The sequence below is a fragment of the Lactuca virosa genome, chromosome 4, assembly GCF_052849685.1.
Source record: "Lactuca virosa cultivar CGN04683 chromosome 4, Lactuca_virosa_CGN04683_v6, whole genome shotgun sequence".
NCBI classification, from domain to species: domain Eukaryota; kingdom Viridiplantae; phylum Streptophyta; class Magnoliopsida; order Asterales; family Asteraceae; genus Lactuca; species Lactuca virosa.
The window spans coordinates 118,892,802-118,911,491 of record NC_136429.1 but is presented as its reverse complement, the minus strand read 5'-3'; the positions used below and the strand labels follow the sequence as shown (position 1 = coordinate 118,911,491).

General features: G+C 34.2%; 1 protein-coding gene across 1 annotated transcript; it reads right to left on the bottom strand.

Moving 5' to 3' along the window:
* Nucleotides 1-13,304: 13,304 nt before the first annotated feature.
* LOC145107274 (protein DETOXIFICATION 40-like) lies at nucleotides 13,305-15,804 on the bottom strand. Its single transcript, XM_079044127.1, has 6 exons — nucleotides 15,397-15,804; nucleotides 14,630-15,318; nucleotides 14,258-14,496; nucleotides 13,956-14,074; nucleotides 13,692-13,778; nucleotides 13,305-13,598 (listed from the first exon to the last, which is right to left on the bottom strand). The coding sequence occupies exons 1-6, from the start codon at nucleotides 15,715-15,717 to the stop codon at nucleotides 13,530-13,532; spliced, it is 1,524 nt and encodes a 507-aa protein (XP_078900253.1). The 5' UTR covers nucleotides 15,718-15,804; the 3' UTR covers nucleotides 13,305-13,529.
* Nucleotides 15,805-18,690: the final 2,886 nt, after the last annotated feature.

The window sequence follows — 18,690 nt, the reverse complement described above, 5'->3', positions numbered from 1 at the left end:
GATATATATCCTAAAAAATAAAAAGAGTAAACAAGAAAATTAGTGGTATTATGAGAAGTTTGGAATGTTGGTGGGGAAGCACAAAAAAGAAAAGTATAGCGACAATTTAGAGAAGATAAATTAAATATCTTCTCACTTTTATTCCTACACAATTAAATGATGACATGTGTCATATTAGTATATTAAAATAACATTAAATGAGCATTGAATGTTACACATGTCACTATTTAATTAGGTAGAAGAATTTATAGAAACAAAAAGTAAAAGGATATTTAATTTCTCGAAAAGATAAAGACTAAAAAAAGAGTGACACACTCCAAAAAGTAAAAAAGTTTTGTGTTCAAACAAGGTCACGATATTTAATATATGAGAAATTAAATATCATTTTACTTTTTTTCCTACATATCCTCCTATCCATTTGAAATGATGACAAATGTATTAAATTAATGATAATGTTATCCAGATATGACAAATGTCATCATTTTATATGGATAGAAAGATAAGTAAGAAGAAAATATATGAGAATATTTAATTTCTCTTAATATATATATATATATATATATATATATATATATATATATATATATATATATATATATATATATATATATATATATATATGTTATAATATGGATGATATATGTTATGTGGTTGTAAGGACAATTATGGACCAATAGATGAAAAAATTTATGGGTTATGATTGAGGGTCTATGATATTACAATGGAATAACATGTATCACATAATCCTACAAACATTATTAAAAGGACATTTTAGTCAATTGAACTTTATTTAAAAACGGAAATTTCGGATTTTAACGGATAATTGATTATCCTTTTTTTTATTTTTTATTTTAGGGGATAATTATTCTCTTAATTCAGACATTTCGAAATAATATATTTCATTGTATGGCATACATTCTAACTGAATATGCTTATAAATATGAATTTAGTTTTTTCTTTTGAAACAAAAAGCTTTCTTTGTAGAATGTAACGCTATAACATATATTATCAAAAATAATAATTTCTATGAAAAAAATAATACCACTAATAATGCTTAAGAATACGAATAATAATTGTTAAAAATCATATTTATTTTTAAAGAATATGACTATGAAAAAAAATTACAATCATTCTGAAAGAATACAAGTAATAATGTTTAAGAATGACATTTATTATTAAATACTAAACTAAGAATGAAAAAATAAAAACTTCAAAATCTAACAAAAACACCAATACATTCTAAAATAATGTTGCTGCTAAGAATCACTTTCAATTATACAATATATTCTTCAAGCGTCATTTTCCAGAATGCATGCAGAATGTATACAATTCTGACATAATACACTTGATTTGTAGGTCTGAAAAAAGAATCAACCAATTATATGAGGATTAAATAAACAATCAACTATAATCAAATAAAACCAAACACACGATATGTTTTACGCGTGCTAATTAAGTAAATAGTACAATTGCATATAGATTTATATAAGGATAATAAAGAATAAGAAATAAAAAATCAAATCAAAGTTTAGTTAACCCTATACTATGTTAAGCAATGATGATGGTACGTGAGACATTGCCAACACCCTTCTTTTCAATTTTGTTACTGATGTTACCTTAAAAATTGTTAATTTGCCAAAAATCTCAAATCAAAATTGTTTGTTTTAACAGCGAATCCACCTCGCGTAACTTCAAACAAATATTAAGTGAAATCCCATGAATATAATCCAACACGAAAAACACATAATTTGATAAAACTAACCAACGTTTCCATGGAAACGCTTTTGATTAATAAGAATAAGAATTGTTCAAAAAATCTTAAGTGAACACAATTAAGCATCAAAATTTATTCTATATTTTTTTGTTGCCCCCACTTGAAAGATACCAAAATTCGCAAATTTAGAAATATATGATTTTGATGCATAAAAAAGGTCCAAAACACATGAATTGGATAATAGGAGCATGCCTCGTATAATCTTGAGGGCAACTTTACCTGAGGGTGGTGGCATTTACATGTGGTCGTTCACAGTCACCTCTTTTAATCTTGATCATTGTCGGTCGTGTGTGTATGTTTCTAGCAACTGCAAACGAAGGTGAAGATCTGGGTCAACGAATTTCATTGATGAGAATTTTCGGCAATGAAGTGATGTTGGTGAGGGATGATGCAGAGGCGTTTGTTGTCGTTGTAGGGTTATCTAGGTGGGGCGAAGAGGAGGATACGTAAAGTTCATGTATAGTTGTAAAATGTATGCTAATTTTAAGGGATATCACATGATTTAGTTTTAATTTTACGATAATTAATTATAACTAAGTTACTATTAAACCCCTACATTATTTATTAATAATTTAATTATTTTTAAAATCTTATTGGTCCTTACGTCCACACAATAGATGTGTGAACCTATATATATATATATATATATATATATATATATATATATATATATACACACACACACACACATACTAGCCGTTTACCCGCTCCAAACAACAGGTGCAAATAGTTTTTCAAAAGTTAGTTTTTACAAACAGTTAGTTCTTTTGCGTAAATGGTTTTACTACATCTAAACAATTATCAATAAGAGTCCTGCTAGCAGAAACGAAATCAATAATAATTAAAAATAAGAAATTAGGATTTTCTACAAATGTACATAAACACATGATTGATAGTACATTATTAATCGTGTCGAAGTTTAGATCTAGGGTTTTTAGGGTTCCGAAGGGATGAGAAACTACCGACCACCGACATTTCAAACTAAAATTATTGCATCCCAATAAGCTCTTTAAATTGCAATGTTATAATTGGTTAATTTTAAATAAAAATTAAAAGTGCAAGACTAAAATTGGTTAATTAAAAAAACCCCAAGTTTAGTACTCAAAATACTCATTTGAAAAAAAAAACAATTCTGCAAAAGTCCTAATATTTTCATTAATTTGACAAGAAAATCATTAACTTTATTTTTTTGACAGTAAAGTTTTAATTACCAGCAATTTTTGACACACATTTACTTTTTTTCTGGTTAGCCGGTAATTAGAACTTTATTGTCAAAAAAATAAAGTTTAAGACTTTCTTGTCAAATCGTTAATTAAGACTTTACTGTCAAAAAAATAAAGTTTATGATTTTTTTGTCAAATTGTTGAAAATATTGAGACTTTATTGTATATATCTCTGTCTTTGGTTAAACTATCATACCATTAAATTTCCCAATATTTTGAATGATTTGAAAACAAAGTCTTAAACTTTATTTTTTGACAGTAAAATCCTAATTCACGATTTGACAAGAAAGTCATAAATTTTTTTTTGACAATAAAGTCATAATTACAGACTAATCGGAAAAGAAGTAAATATGTCAAAAATTGTCGGTAATTAAGACTTTACTGTCAAAAAAATAAAGTTTAGAACTTTATTGTCAAATCAATGAAAATATTGAGACTTTAATTTGTATACCCTTTAAAATATTTCATTTTTTTTTGTAAAAAAATCCATTTTATCCTACAAAACCAACCCCAATTAATTATTATTTTGTTTATTAATCAAATTATATTAATATAAATTGTTTTGTATTTTGAACATATTACTAACATTACTATCATAAGATTGATGTTTTAAATTAAAATATCTAATAAAAATAATACAAAATAGTAAAATTACATTATTGATTCAATTTAACACTAACTTAAACCAACTTGAAAATAATATTTAACTTTGTATTTCATCTCATTTCACAAGACATATAGCCCATCATTAGAATGATTAGTTGATTAAAATAATTATTTTTTCAAACTTTTTAACCTTAATAAATTTTCATTTATTCTTTGGTATCTAATCTAGTTTAAGTCATACAAAAAAAATGCACATAAGGTAATTTTCAACAATTTACTATTCATAAAAAAAATCAAATGAGAAATTACAACATAAATGACTTAAACAACAAAATACAACATTCTGGAGCAATATACATTTGTTTTAACTAATCATACTCATATATCCCATCTTTATCATGCTTTCAATAACCGCCCTGTAATACAAAAGATAAAATTAATAAATCAGATTTTACCAAATATAAGATAAAAAATAACTTATTTGATCTTTGAAGAAACTAAGGCGAACACTTTCTTTTGGTTGAAAACACGGGCGAATGTTCCTAATCTAGATTGGAAAATCTGGTGTTTAAACCCGTTACGGTTTTTTTCTCTATAATGTAATTGTAATCCTAGCGCCTTGCTAGTTTTATTAATAAAATTATATCGCCGTTCAAAAAAACATATAAGAAAATTATTAAATATTAAAAAAATGAAAAAGAGATATAGTTAAACCAATAATTATCAAATATAAAGGGTAACCATGGTTTAGAAACCAAACCAATAATATATTAAGAAAATAGACTTCCGTTGGTTGGAAGATTGGATTGTTGAAACTTCATTAGACCTGCAACCAAACCAAAAAAAATAGTAAAAAGTGAAACCAACAGTCTATTTAAGGACTTGTAAGCATACACACACGGCTGCACGTACACACAAAATTAGAGATATGGAGAAGGTCGACAGTGGTGCTGGTTCTTTTTAATGAGAAGGATCAAGTATCTCTTGCAACAAAACAGGAAAATAGGCATCCCCATTGAGTTTTAACTTTTTACAAATTTCCCTCATTTCTCTAATACAACACAAATGAAAAAAGTGAAGTTAGTATTGATGTTACCATATCATCCAATGTGATGGATGCATTATATGTACGGGAAACTTTAGCTGTGAAGCCAGACATGAGTTCCTTTAAACGAGCATTCATTGTGTTTGTATCCAGCTTGTCAAAAAGATCTTCACTACCCTTCTTCCCTGAGATATTTATGCAATTAATCCCAAAAACATGTTAACAACCCTCCTCATCCCTATCATTAAAAAATCAAAAATGCCCTATAATGAAGCCTGATACTCACCTGTTCGAAATTGTTAAATTGCTTTGAAGACAAATGGCTCAACTTCAACCTCGTTTTGGTATCTTATTAAATCTTTACCAACAAAGTCAAACTGGAAAAACATCAAAAGTCAAAATTAGCTTTTTTTTTCATTTTTAGAATATTTTTATGCATACGTTACCTTGAGGATATTTGGAGGCTGTGGCTCAACATTTTTTACTTTCAATGTACAAAAACCAACTGTGTCAACTTCATCGTTATCTTGTAAGCATAAATGTGAAATCCATCAAACATGGAATTGAAGGTGGAATGGGATCTTGAGTTCCATTCTGTCAAAGATAGCAATACTACCTTCTCGATTCTTGCTCTGAGTGCTAATTTATCAATAAGATATGTAGCCACTGCCACTTGTCTCTTTGTCAAATCCTTATTTGTAAAATCTTTTGTGTAAGCTTATCTTATGCCTCATATGTATCCCTATAATAGTAATGGTAATGGATGAGATATTGATATTAGGAATAGAATGACTTTTTTGTAAAATTAACATTCATGTGGTTGACATTGACCTTCAACAACCTTTCCTTTTCGTATTTTTCTTTGTCACTTTGACCCTTGAGGGCACTGTTGGCAGCTAAGAACACATACTTGAAGTCCTTTCCATTTGTAGCATCATTCCATTGCAATTCCCCTTTATGTTGAATACCTAAAAGAACAATATATTCAAAACAATGGAATAATTACCTTGTTCCATGATCCGAAGAGAATGGAACCTGAGGACGACGAAGAATCATGGAGCTGAGAGGAAACAAGGAAGCATCCAATGACGATACAAGGTCGTGAGAAGGAGAGGCACATGAGCGGTAGCCGAGATGTTCTGTGCCGAAACAAAGGTCCCAACAACTGATTCCGGCTGATGATTTTAACAAAAAAATTGCAGATTTCAAGTAATGAGTAAATGAACAAAAAAAGAGTTGGTAGAGAGAAGGGTGAGAGGATTGTTTTCAAAAAAAGGGAGCTAATGTCGAGCCATGGTGAAGGTGGATAGTTGTGAGGGTTACCAAGCGTTAATTAGCAGTTTAACCGCCGGAAGTGGTGGTTGATGGTGGCGATCCAGAAATAAAATCTTCAAGATTCAAACAAAAGAACTTCAACCACAATGTAGGGGAATCAAAGAAATGAAAGCTTCCACTGGCCTGCTTTTAGAGGTAGAAAGAAGAGGATAAAAAAGAGCAAATAAAAGGGTATGTCGTATAGCTTTCCTTAGATTTTCATTCAAGAGCCTAGCTTTGATAATGGTCAATAGAGAGGAAAGATAAATCAAACACAAAATATCGTTACGACACCAAAAAAACAGAAAAAATAATGTTGATGAACGAAGCAGCAGGTGGTTGTGAGCTTCTAGGGCTTTGATCTAACCTCATATCGAAACCATTTGCAGATTGAAGGCAACAAAAAATCAGTGGTTGTGAAGGCAACACAACGATTGTGAAATATTACCTGGAGGATGAAGGTTGAAGAGGGGTATCTTAGGGTTTTCTGATTTTATGCGATGGTAAGTGGTTGAAGGCAATGCCATGTTGACTGAAATGGGAGAGGAGATGCAATATAAAGTGTATCTCCTGTTCACCGATTCAATTGGCTGAATGTGAGGAAATAATTTTGACCGATTCTTGTTTTAGAAGAGTTTGTTCAGCTTAAGACCTACCCTTAGCTTTGACCTTTTCAATTGTTTGATCGGATTATTTACTCTGCAATATGTTGTTGTATATGATGCTTTAAGGGTTATACCTCTAAAAATTCAGCATTTAACCAAATTTACATAATAAGGAGTATACACATACAATAAATTGCGAGTAGCCTTAACAAAACTCCTCTTTTCCACCTTTTGATTTTTGCCATCAATTTTTTATGCTTTTAGATTTGTGCTACTTGTATTTTGCCTATTTTAGAATTTGATCACCCTATTTTAAGTAATTGTCAACTTTCATCCCTGAGTCTTAGTTGGCTTATCCCGCCGTTTTTTTTCCTCCACTGCCTGATCCTATTAATCTTCACAATAGAACACCATCTAAACCCAATTGATCTTCGATTTACCTGGGGTCCATCAGCAATAGATTTACCAAGATTCCGGTGGAAGCAGAACATGTCAACAACCACAAGGGTGTTCGATCAGATGGAGAAGAAGATGAACAACTGGAAGAAAGATTGGTCAATTCAATCAATCACATAAAGAAGAGGGAGCCTTTTGGTCCCTTTGCCACGTTCCGGAAGCTTCGCCTATTTTTGAAGATACGCACAGGGAATTGTAACTCTCCACTTTCAAATACACAACAAACCTCGATTTCTTTCTACATCCAATGAAAGAGGAGGTGTCGGAGGTTGACTTCAGCGAAAGCGAGCATATGAAGTTGCTTATGATCAATCTCAACCTGTACATCTTTTATGTGACAATTTTTTCCAAATGATGATAAAAGAAGTCGACGACAGAGCACGTTGGAGTCGATGGAAGGACATAAAGTGTAACAGCCCAATTTTCACGCCCAAAAATTTCATTTTTATAAATTACTTTCATTAAAACATTCGGGGGAAAAACATTGTCAAATCATAACATTTCATAAAACTATGTATAATGTCTGAAAATCTAAATCATAAATAGTGATAATGTCAGAGCACAATCCCAAGGAAACTCATAGTGCGGAATCTGGGGTGTGTGTATGATGTGCAGCTACCGCACCGGCTCCTTCCCCTTCGCTGAAGAGGTACCTGAAACAAAACTGAAAACTGTAAGCACGAAGCTTAGTGAGCTCCCCCATCGTACCACATACCATAAAATCACATATCATGCATATACTGTCAAGCATATCTGGGTGCCCGACCTACCCCTTCGGCCCTGTCGACCGGATAATGCCTAGCATATCTGGGTGCTGGCATTCCCTTCGGTCCTGTCGACCGGATACTGCCTAGCATATCTGGGTGCTGGCCTCCCCTTCGGTCCTGTCGACCGGATACTGCCTAGCATATCTGGATGCTGGCCTCCCCTTCGGTCATGTCGACCGGATACTGGGGACTATTTCACCCCACTACCACTACCACATAACATGTATCACATAATCATATTCTATCTAGTATGACTGGGTATGACTACCCCTCTTTGGCCCTATCGACCGGAGATCTTAGGGACTATCTCCCCTACTGCTACTGGCACATAACATCATATCATACTAGAACATAACATATCAGGTAGTAGCAAACCTAGATGAATATCACAAAGACAATCATCTAATATACAACTCCTACTGGTGGGCCGGCATTGTGGCCGTAGACCCACCGCTACTAGAAGGTAACTCACCTTGTAAAGCTGACCGCTGGAAAACTGCTCGGCAACTGTCTGACTGCTGTTTCGGTAACCCTCCGACTATAATCCCACAAAACACTCAGTTAGAACCTGATATCTTCTCTTAGGGTAAAATGACCATTTTACCCCTGACCAAGTCCAAGTCAAAGTCAAAGTCAAAGTCAACTTCCAGTTGACCCGACTCGCCGAGTTGGGCCGCCAACTCGTCGAGTCCCTATCTCTTCCACTGTCCTCATCCACGACTCTACTCGTTGAGTTGGGCCGCCAACTCGTCGAGTCCCTCTTCGATATGAACATCGAATGAACCTTCATCTGACTCGCCGAGTTGTATGAAAAACTCGTCGAGTTCATCTTCAACCATAAGGAGATTGCCTTGGACTCGCCGATTCTGTTCTAGCACTCGTCGAGTCCCATGAACTCCAGGTCTAAAACTAGGTCCAATGCGTTGGGTCACTCTTTCTGTCCTGCTACAACCCTTCTAACACCCAACTGAGTTCTTTGGCCCTCAACAGATATGGGACTCAAAGCCTTGGACTCGTCGAGTCCCAAGAACGGACTCGCCGAGTCGATGACATCCACACCCTAAATCCTCGATTTCTGATGTACAACACTTGACCAAAAGGTAGATCTAAGCTCCTTCAATCGTTCTAGCACGTAAAGTTACAAACTTTAAATGCATGCATGGGACTTTGAGCTTAAAAGGACATAAAATAAGCTCTTATGATGCATGGGACCTTTCTTGGGTGCAAAAGCAACCCAAATCTGCCTTGTGACTCTTCCCCAGTGCAAGATCCGAAGTCTTGACCCCCAACCATGTTTGCAATCATGGTTGGTTACCAAAATGGCTTATAAAAGCCCTAAATCTCCCCCAAAAGGGATCTATCAAATGAAAGAGCAAGGTACAGACTTTATACCTTTCAAAGACTGCAAATGATGAACCAACTCGAATCCTTCAGTCTCCTCTTGATCCTTCTATGCTCTTCCTTCTTCCTTGTGAACAAAACCACCAAAAATCACTCAAAAGCATTAAATATTGCACCAAAACACTTAGGGTTCGCTATAGAGGGTTTATGGGAGCATAAAGGGGCGATGGAGGCTGTATAAGGTTGTTTAAATAGGGTGCAAACCCTCAAATTAGGGTTTTGTCCATACAGAGCCTACTCGTCGAGTCTGGGACCCGACTCGACGAGTCCATCACTTAAATCCCGCGTCTCATCCCGCTTCTACTCGGCGAGTTGGTCCTTCAACTCGTCGAGTCCAAGGTCAAAAATGCAAAAATACTTAAGTAAATACATACTAGGAACCAGGTGCTACATAAAGGATATTAAATAATTTTTATAATTGTATGTATATTAAGTGATATCCATAATTATAATTCTCTTTTTATGTAAACTAATTAAATTCGCATCTAGGTTTTTAGGTATGAGTTCGTTTTTTGTTTCAGGACTCACTCACTTAAAATACAATAAAGTTGCATAGAATATGAAGAACGAGAGTGTATTCTACTAGAATACAGAATACACTCTCGTTATGCTAGAATACACGCTAATTCTTCTAGATACGAATTCATTCTAAAAGAATATTATTGTTAACATTAATGACGAATTGAATTAGTTTCCATAAAAAATAATTATGAAGAATGTATATCATTTAATACACATATAATTTTTACTAAATTCATATTGGTGCATTTTAACACACAATAGATGTGAGAAACACTTGAAGCTACCTCTCTCTCTCTCTCTCTTTATATATATATATATATATATATATATATATATATATATATATATATATATATATATATATATATATATCAATTTGTGCAATTATAAATGTAAAAGTTCTTTAGCACAACCGGTAGAAGTGTTGTCTGTGCATCGGTGTGATCCCTACGTTCGAGTCCATTTGTCAACAATTTTTTGAACATGGATGCATTTAATTCTACTTCATTTAAATCATAACTCTAAGTTACAATTTTAGCCACGCTCTCATTTTCACAATTTAACCTATCTTCTATTTTCTTCAACAAATCAGTTTTAAAAATTTATATATTTTGCCCCTCAATTTTTATAAAATTTTATTTTTCGTATTTTAATTAATTTAGTTACTTTTTTAGTTTTCTCATGTTACAACTTACTCCCTTAAATTTATTTTGCTTATATAAAAGAAGTTGTATTTAAAGGGATCCAAATTTAGTTTTCACATAGAGTCTTCAAAATCAAGAGCCGGCCATATATGGTTCCTAACTAATTTATGAGGAACACTCTAAAAAAAATTTCTGACTTCACCCCTCATTATTACACCCTCAAGCAAGAAACGGTAGGATCATAAGATTGACACGTAGTTTTTTGAATCAGGAATAGACAATCCTAATATATTTGCAAATTAAGAGGCCATACAAACATAGTTGGCCCATAAAATGAAGATTAGTTTTAATATATCTAGTACATATGTGAAAAAATGGATTGACAACTAAGTAAGTAGCAAGAATGTTGTCACACCACAAAACAGGTGGGCAAATAATAGGAAGACGAAACACATTGACTAAGGAGACAAGTCGTTGGAGCTCAGCAACAATGTTAGTCATGCGTTGTACTGTGTCTCACTGTTACACCGGTGCTAGACCGTGGAACTATATGTTGTTTATTACAGCTCCAACTAATCAGACCCAAGAAAAACACAATCCCACCGGTGGAGCAACCAATTACGGATCCAAAAAATCCCTTCGTAGGGGGCACTAGTGATCACATATATAACTGGATCGGGTCATGATCTAATTTCTATTGAAATTTCATAAAAATGAAATGACTCAAGTTTGGAAAATATAGAAAAAAATTATGTATATGCTTTAAAATTTAAAAATTGTGATTGTAAACATTCGTGATCCAAATTGGGATGAACGTAAATTTGAAACGAAAGGGTTAAAATGAAGATAAGCAACAGAAACTCATGAATTTATTTTTGCGCTTAATATCATGCTCTTAAACTAGAAAGGTGCGAAACAAGTTTAAATAAATGGGTTAAATTGAAAATAAGCAAAGAAACTCAAAAAAAAAATATTATTAGAATTTATATTGTTTTACAAATAAATATATTGAACATATATAGAGAACTTGATGTTGATTTCTTGTACTCAATAGGCAATGTGGGATAAATATTGAGAAATTAAATATCATCTTACAAATTTTTCTATCTATACTAAAATATCATTAAAGCATTATGTTATGCATCATCATTTAATTAAATATAAGAATTTATAGGAACAAAAATAAGAGGAAAAAATAAAAGGATATTTAATTTTCACAACTTAATAGGCATGTATAGCAACAGTCAAAATGAAACAAGCAAATAAATATGTGTCTCAGAAAACCCGGGCTAAGATGGTGTTCAAAAGTACGATCCATATTAAATTAATCAAGTCTATAATAGACGGTTGGATTTTATTAAAATAATAGGAACCATCAAAAGCCCATTGCTAAAAGGGCCCATTCAGCTAGGCTTGCACAAAAAAACCGGTTTACGATCCGAACCGGTGGCCGAACCGAAAACCGGTTCACCCTTGAACCGGTCCACTGTTGAACCGATCCGATGTCGAACCGAACCGCCGGTTTGTAGTGATTAGGACTTCTAGCCATTCGAACCGGTTTATGCTGAACCGGTCTAGAAAACCGGTTTTGAACTGATTTTGAACCGGTCTAGAGAACCGGTCTTGAACCGGTTATGAACCGGTCTTACAAACTAACGATGCATATATTAGCCATGATATCCTAAGAAACAAAGCAAACATTGTAAAAAAGAAACAATTCCGTCCGATTTTTTTTGAAATGGTTCACCGAACCGGTTTTGAACCGGTTTAGGAACCGGTTTATGGTGAACCGATTTGAGGTGAACCGGTTTGTATAGGTTCGAATTATTTTGGTGGTGAACCGGTTTGAAACCGAACCGGTTTATGGTGAACCGATTTGAGGTGAACCGGTTTGTATAGGTTCGAATTATTTTGGTGGTGAACCGGTTTGAAACCGAACCGGTTTATGGTGAACCGATTTGAGGTGAACCGGTTTGTATAGGTTCGAATTATTTTGGTGGTGAACCGGTTTGAAACCGAACCGGTTTATGGTGAACCGATTTGAGGTGAACCGGTTTGTATAGGTTCGAATTATTTTGGTGGTGAACCGGTTTGAAACCGAACCGGTTTATGGTGAACCGATTTGAGGTGAACCGGTTTGTATAGGTTCGAATTATTTTGGTGGTGAACCGGTTTGAAACCGAACCGGTTTATGGTGAACCGATTTGAGGTGAACCGGTTTGTATAGGTTCGAATTATTTTGGTGGTGAACCGGTTTGAAACCGAACCGGTTTATGGTGAACCGATTTGAGGTGAACCGGTTTGTATAGGTTCGAATTATTTTGGTGGTGAACCGGTTTAGGGGTGAACCGGTTTTTGACTTCGTTGACCAGAACCGAACCGGTTTTTTGAACCGGTCCGGTTAAAAAAAAACCGGTTTGTGCATGCCTACATTCAGCAGCATGGTATTGGACTATTGAAAGGTCAACATTGTATTTGACAATCTTTACAGTGTTTTTGATGGCTTTCCATATTAATATTGATGAATTTCCATACTAATACATGAAGGAAACGTTTGATTTTTTTAAACAAAGAGAATGAGTCTTTTGGCAAATACTTGTTGGAAAAATATATATCAAGATTTATTTACATGATACTCAAAAATAGTAGCAAGTGTAAACAATTGTCTAGACTACATTGATTTTTGAGTTAAACAGAAAAAGGCTCTAAACTCCAATATATCAGCTTTATGTTCAAAAACATTTTCAATCTCAAAAACGATTTGATCCAAATAAAAAATACAAGGATGTTTTTTTTTTCTGAAAAAAAGGTTTTTGTTTACAAAAATCATAAAATATAAAGATTTTTATACAATTTAACAGCAACATGTGAGTGTCTTATTTAGCAACAAATAGTTTGTTACCAACATTAACAACTAAATAATACAGTTGTTTACTATATCTGTCAATTAATCTCGCAACAAATCAATCTCATATTCATAGGAGGCATTTTACCAAATCATTGGTGTACACACAATTCAACATAACCCGCAATATTAACTTCTAAATAAAAAGGTAAACTCATAATGAAAACACTTCCTATGAGTTGCACACAAGTGCCATACATCGTGTTGCTATAAGAAGAGAATATTAAAATTCAACAATTTTCAAAATACAAGAACTAAAAATAGTTCTTAATTACTTAGCAAATCTTCCTTTTTCTTATGTTGCCATTTGTTCAGTCGGTTTCTTGATTGCTCCACCTGACAATTTCATAAACACATCATACTATTATTTACTATAAACAAAGAAATAAACAAAATATATTATTATTTTTTTCTTTTTTAAACATTTACCTCTTTGTTCCAATCTGTTCTAAAAGTAACCCATAGTAAAATAAGTGTTTGCATCGTCATACCCGCAATCATACCCGACCATATTCCCTACATTTTATATGCAACATACATTAAAGTTATAAAATATTATAAAGTCATTATATATATATATATATATATATATATATATATATATATATATATATATATATATATGATATACTTATTATACCATACATAAAGTGAATGACTGATTTACACTTAGAAATATAATAATTGTTGTACCTTAGCACCCAACTCAAAATAGAAGGCCAACAAACAACCAAATGGAACTCCAACCACATAATAGCATCCAACATTCACATATGCAACAAATGCTTGCCATCCACATCCAACAGCAACACCTACATAGTTCCATTTCCATTTTCATTTCTCATTCACTACTATAAAAGTCATTTTTTAGTTAGAAATAACATAAATTATCTAATTCACTCTGTATTTAGTACATGTGATGAAACTTTTTTATGATTAAGATGATGAGTCTCAATCTCAGTCTACTCAGACTCTCAGTAACAGTTATATATTACCTGAAAGGACCGGTTGAATGCCGTTGAGAAGGATAGAAAGTGCAAGAAGAGGAGTAAGATCAGAAACAGCATTTGCCACAGTTTCTCCATCGGTAAAAGCATAACTTATGACGTCTCTTAAGGCTAAGACAATGATAGCGAATATCAAAGCCACCACAAATGAGACTAGGGTTACCACTATTACAGAAAATTTTGCTGATTTAGGATGTCCTCCACCTAGCTCGTTGCTAACTCTCACACTGTCATATATACCAACGATATTTTAGTCACTAAAAACATAAACATATTTAAAAAACGTTCATCGTTAACTTTTTTATAAATTAACACTATATGTATTTAGAAAAAGTAGCAATTTGGCACAGCATTTCCTACCTTGCAGCGGCATTAAACCCGATTGAAATCATCAAAACCCAACTCAGTATAGTTTGACACACAGCCAACGAATCCAAGGCTATTTCCGGATTAGGAAGCAAACCAGCGATCAAAACCAGTATCTGATAATACCACGCTTCCAGACACAACATCACTGCCGAAGCTGCTGATAATTTAAAAAACGGCCAAAGTCCCGAGAAAGCCTGCGCACTGAACCCAGTCCACGTCTCTTTAGTCCGCTGACTCGTCACAATATATACAAATTGCGCCACCACAATCACCCACCACGTAAAACTCAAGATCAGGGAGGCGCCGAGTAACCCCCAACCCCATACGTACAATGCGACATAGGTGAAGATAACGTGAACAACCAGCATGACGGCGGCGATGTAGGCGCTAGGGTTGACGATGCTTTGTGCTTGAAGAAATTTTTGGATTGGGAAGTTGCAAGCGTAGGCGAAGATTTGAGGGATGAGTCCCATGATGAAGATGGAGGCTGCGCCGGCGATTTCTTTAGATTGGCCGATTAAGATGAGGAGTGGTTTGGAGAAAATGTAGATGAACGTAAGAGGAATGCCTGTGAGAACTAAAAGGATGGTGGATCTTTGAAGGTAAATCCCAAGCATTGGGTATTCTCCGGCTCCAAACGCTTGTCCGCAGAGTGTCTCCACTGCACTTCCCATTCCAAGCTACAAAAAACCATTACACGATCAGAATGAATTTCGAATTATTGATCATATAGTGAAGAAAACGTGAAGATAGCATACCATGACACCAAAGACAAAGAGCTGGACGCCATTGTTGCCGAGGGACGCCGCCGCTAGTTGAAGGTTACCAAGGTGGCCGCAAAAGATTTGGGTGGACATCGACGTCACGTTGTTAAGCAAGTACATTATGATCGCCGGAGCTGCTAGCTTGGTCAAACTATAAAGTTCCAACGACGTCGCCTTCTTGTATCGCTGGAAGGTGGTTAAACTCGTGTTCGATAGTGTCTCCTCCAGCTCAGGGCTCGCCTCTTCCCCCTCCGGCGGCGGAACAATTAAGATGGGTTCTGTCAGATCACCATCTTGGGTTGAGCTTGTATCCATTGGTCAAGAGTTAAGAGTAAGACTGCCAACTTCTCTAAAATCTGGTGATAGATGACACTGTGATGAAAGAATCTGATGAATTATTCAGTTATACACTATTATATAGTATTCAAATTTATATAAAAGGAAGGTTATTATAGTACGCTACAAAAACTGATAAACAGCAACTAAACGTTTTTAGCAATTTGTATTATATTAATTAAAATAACCACACTTTACTTCAATTTTAAAGAAAATGTTCAAAAAGTTATTTTGTTTATAAAAACAATCAACTGCTGAATGGGGCACCGAAGTAGATGAAAACAGGTCAAACTCATTTTTATGGTCTGGCCCTATATAAATGGGTCCCGTATCTCACAATGAAATGTCATTTCCAAAATATGGAATTCAAAGTTTGAGGATTTTCATGGATTCCACGAACAAGATAGTTTTACATATTTAGAGTGGCGAATCAGAAAAAAATATTACTGGGATTTATACGAAAAATTAAACAAAAATTTGAACCTAGAAAAAATCTGAAATTTTGAGGTTTCTTTGGGAGTTTTTTTCTGTTAAAAATACTACAAAAATAGGTTTTTTCAGCAAAATTGAGTGTCTAAAGGAATAATTTCAACAAAAGAATTTTTAAGGGTTGTTTTTTCACCAAAAATGGTTGCCATAAATTCAACAAAAGTTGAATTTTTTAAGAGTTATTTTTGATAAAATGGGGTTAATATCAACTTTCAAATAGGGTCCAGGGACCCCTTTTATTACACTGTGGCTACGCCACTCCTATTTACCTACTTAAATTTTATGTCTATATGTGTAAAGTTGTAGTTTGAAATGTAAAGAACTTGTATGGGATGAGGAGAGCATGTGCGGAACTTATGCTTTTATTAGGCTTGAATTTCAAATTTTCCATAATTTTTTTGTTAAATTGGTCATTAGTCTTGTTGTTAATCTGTTTGTAGCCCATACACCCTCAAAAGTAATGATATGTTGCATTCCGAAATGTGAAGAACTGTTTCGGAATGTGAAAAAATGGTCTGACATGAGATGTTCTGTTTCGTAATGAATAGGGTGTAGATACAGGTCCAAAATGATATGATATATTCCATAATAAGTTCTTAATTTATTTAGAAAAATGTTAGTGTATTATTTTTTTTAATAAGTAATAGTGGTTTGCATAAAACTAATTTCTTTGAATCCGTTTGAAATCTAAAGGAGTAGTTTGAACTAGTACAAAGGTGCACCCGATCAAATTTGTGTCAATGTTGCTTACCAAAGTGGGTTTTACAAGTAAAGGGATTATGACCGCATCTACAAGAACTTTTGTAACGCCCAAATTTTCAGAATATTTTTTTTTTGTTTTTAAACACATTTTCAGAAGACATATTCAAAGCAAAACCCTTATTTGTAAATTGTAGTTCAAAATCAAAGTTATAAAGAAAAGGGTCAAGGAATCTCGAATCATTAAATTGTTGTTGGATGTGTACAGCCTCGCATTTTCCTTCTCACGAACTGATAAAGTAACTGAAAAACATTTAATCCACAACTGTAAGCACAAAGTTTAGTGAGTCCTCCAAAATACCCCAGACAACAATACACATACAATGCATTCACACCAGACTTACAATTCAAGGATGGACCGCCATCAAAGCCTACAATACGCGATTAGACCACTCTCCTGAGCCTACATCACAAGGTTGGGCCGCTCTTTAGAGCCTTCAACATTAAGCTGGACCGCTCTCCATGGGCGTATAGTATTATCTGGACCGCCTGAGCCTCTTATCCTTTAGCACACAACTTGACCGCCTCAACCCAAACCCAATATGTCGACATATACAGATAAACAATAACCAACAAACACATGTAAATATAACAGATCTACCAGTCTAGCAGATCACTACAACATATCAACATCTTAACATACAAAGGATATATACTATAGTACAAAGTATAGTGAGAAAATCACGTGAGCTAAACAACAGAAGCTCCATAACAATCTCAATAATAGAAATAGTTATCTAAGCTACCTAAAGCCAAACCAGAACTAATCCTAAGTTAAATACTCAACTCTACCCAAGTTTGACCAAAAGTCAAATTGGTCAAAAGTCAACGATCAAAGTCAACTTAGCAGGTCACTACGTTATGGCCAACTGTTGGCCATGTCGTGGCTACCAAACGATAAACACTCGTGATGAGTCCCGCCACCATGTTGTGGGCCTTCCCTGGCCACGCTGTGGTTTCGGTCTGAAAGACTTTTCTTCATTAAAAGCTTAATCCTTAAAAACCAAGTGGCATAGTGTAAGAATTGATATTTTTAGATTATTTATGACGAAGGATGTTGTTTTGATGCCAAGGGAATTTTGGTCCTTTTTATGATAGTTAGACTTGTGAAATATTTTGGATATGTTATATGCTTTTATTTGGTGTTTTGAAGCTATTAGAATGTGATATTATGATCTAGAATAGAATAAAACTGATAAATGTAAGTTTCGAATGGAATGACATTGAAAAAATAATGAAAAAGATAAATTCAGCCTCACCGCGACGCGGTGAGAAGCTTGCCGCAGTGTGATGAGCAAGGCGGTGATTTGAAGAGTTTCTCGGTCATAATTCGTAGGAAGAGTACTTTGGCACCGCGGTGTGGTGTATAGGTGCCACGACATAGTGGGCAAAGTAAGTTGCTAAAGAAAAGAGACGCCACAATGTGGAAAAAGTAAGACCACGCATTCATTTATCGCACTACGACGTGGTGATATCTTGTCCGCAGTGCAATTTCGAGCATGATTAAATTCGATGTTAGGGCTCATTTTGTCATATTCGACCCTCATTTCCTCTAGAGCTTCCCTCCAACAATTTGGTGATTTAGAAGTCTTCATGTGGCGATTTAGCTTGCTTTTTTTTCTAGGTAAGAGCATCTCAAACTCTTGTAGTGATTGTTTTCTTTATTTTCAAGCTTTTGATATGCTTTAATGGTGAAATCCAAGT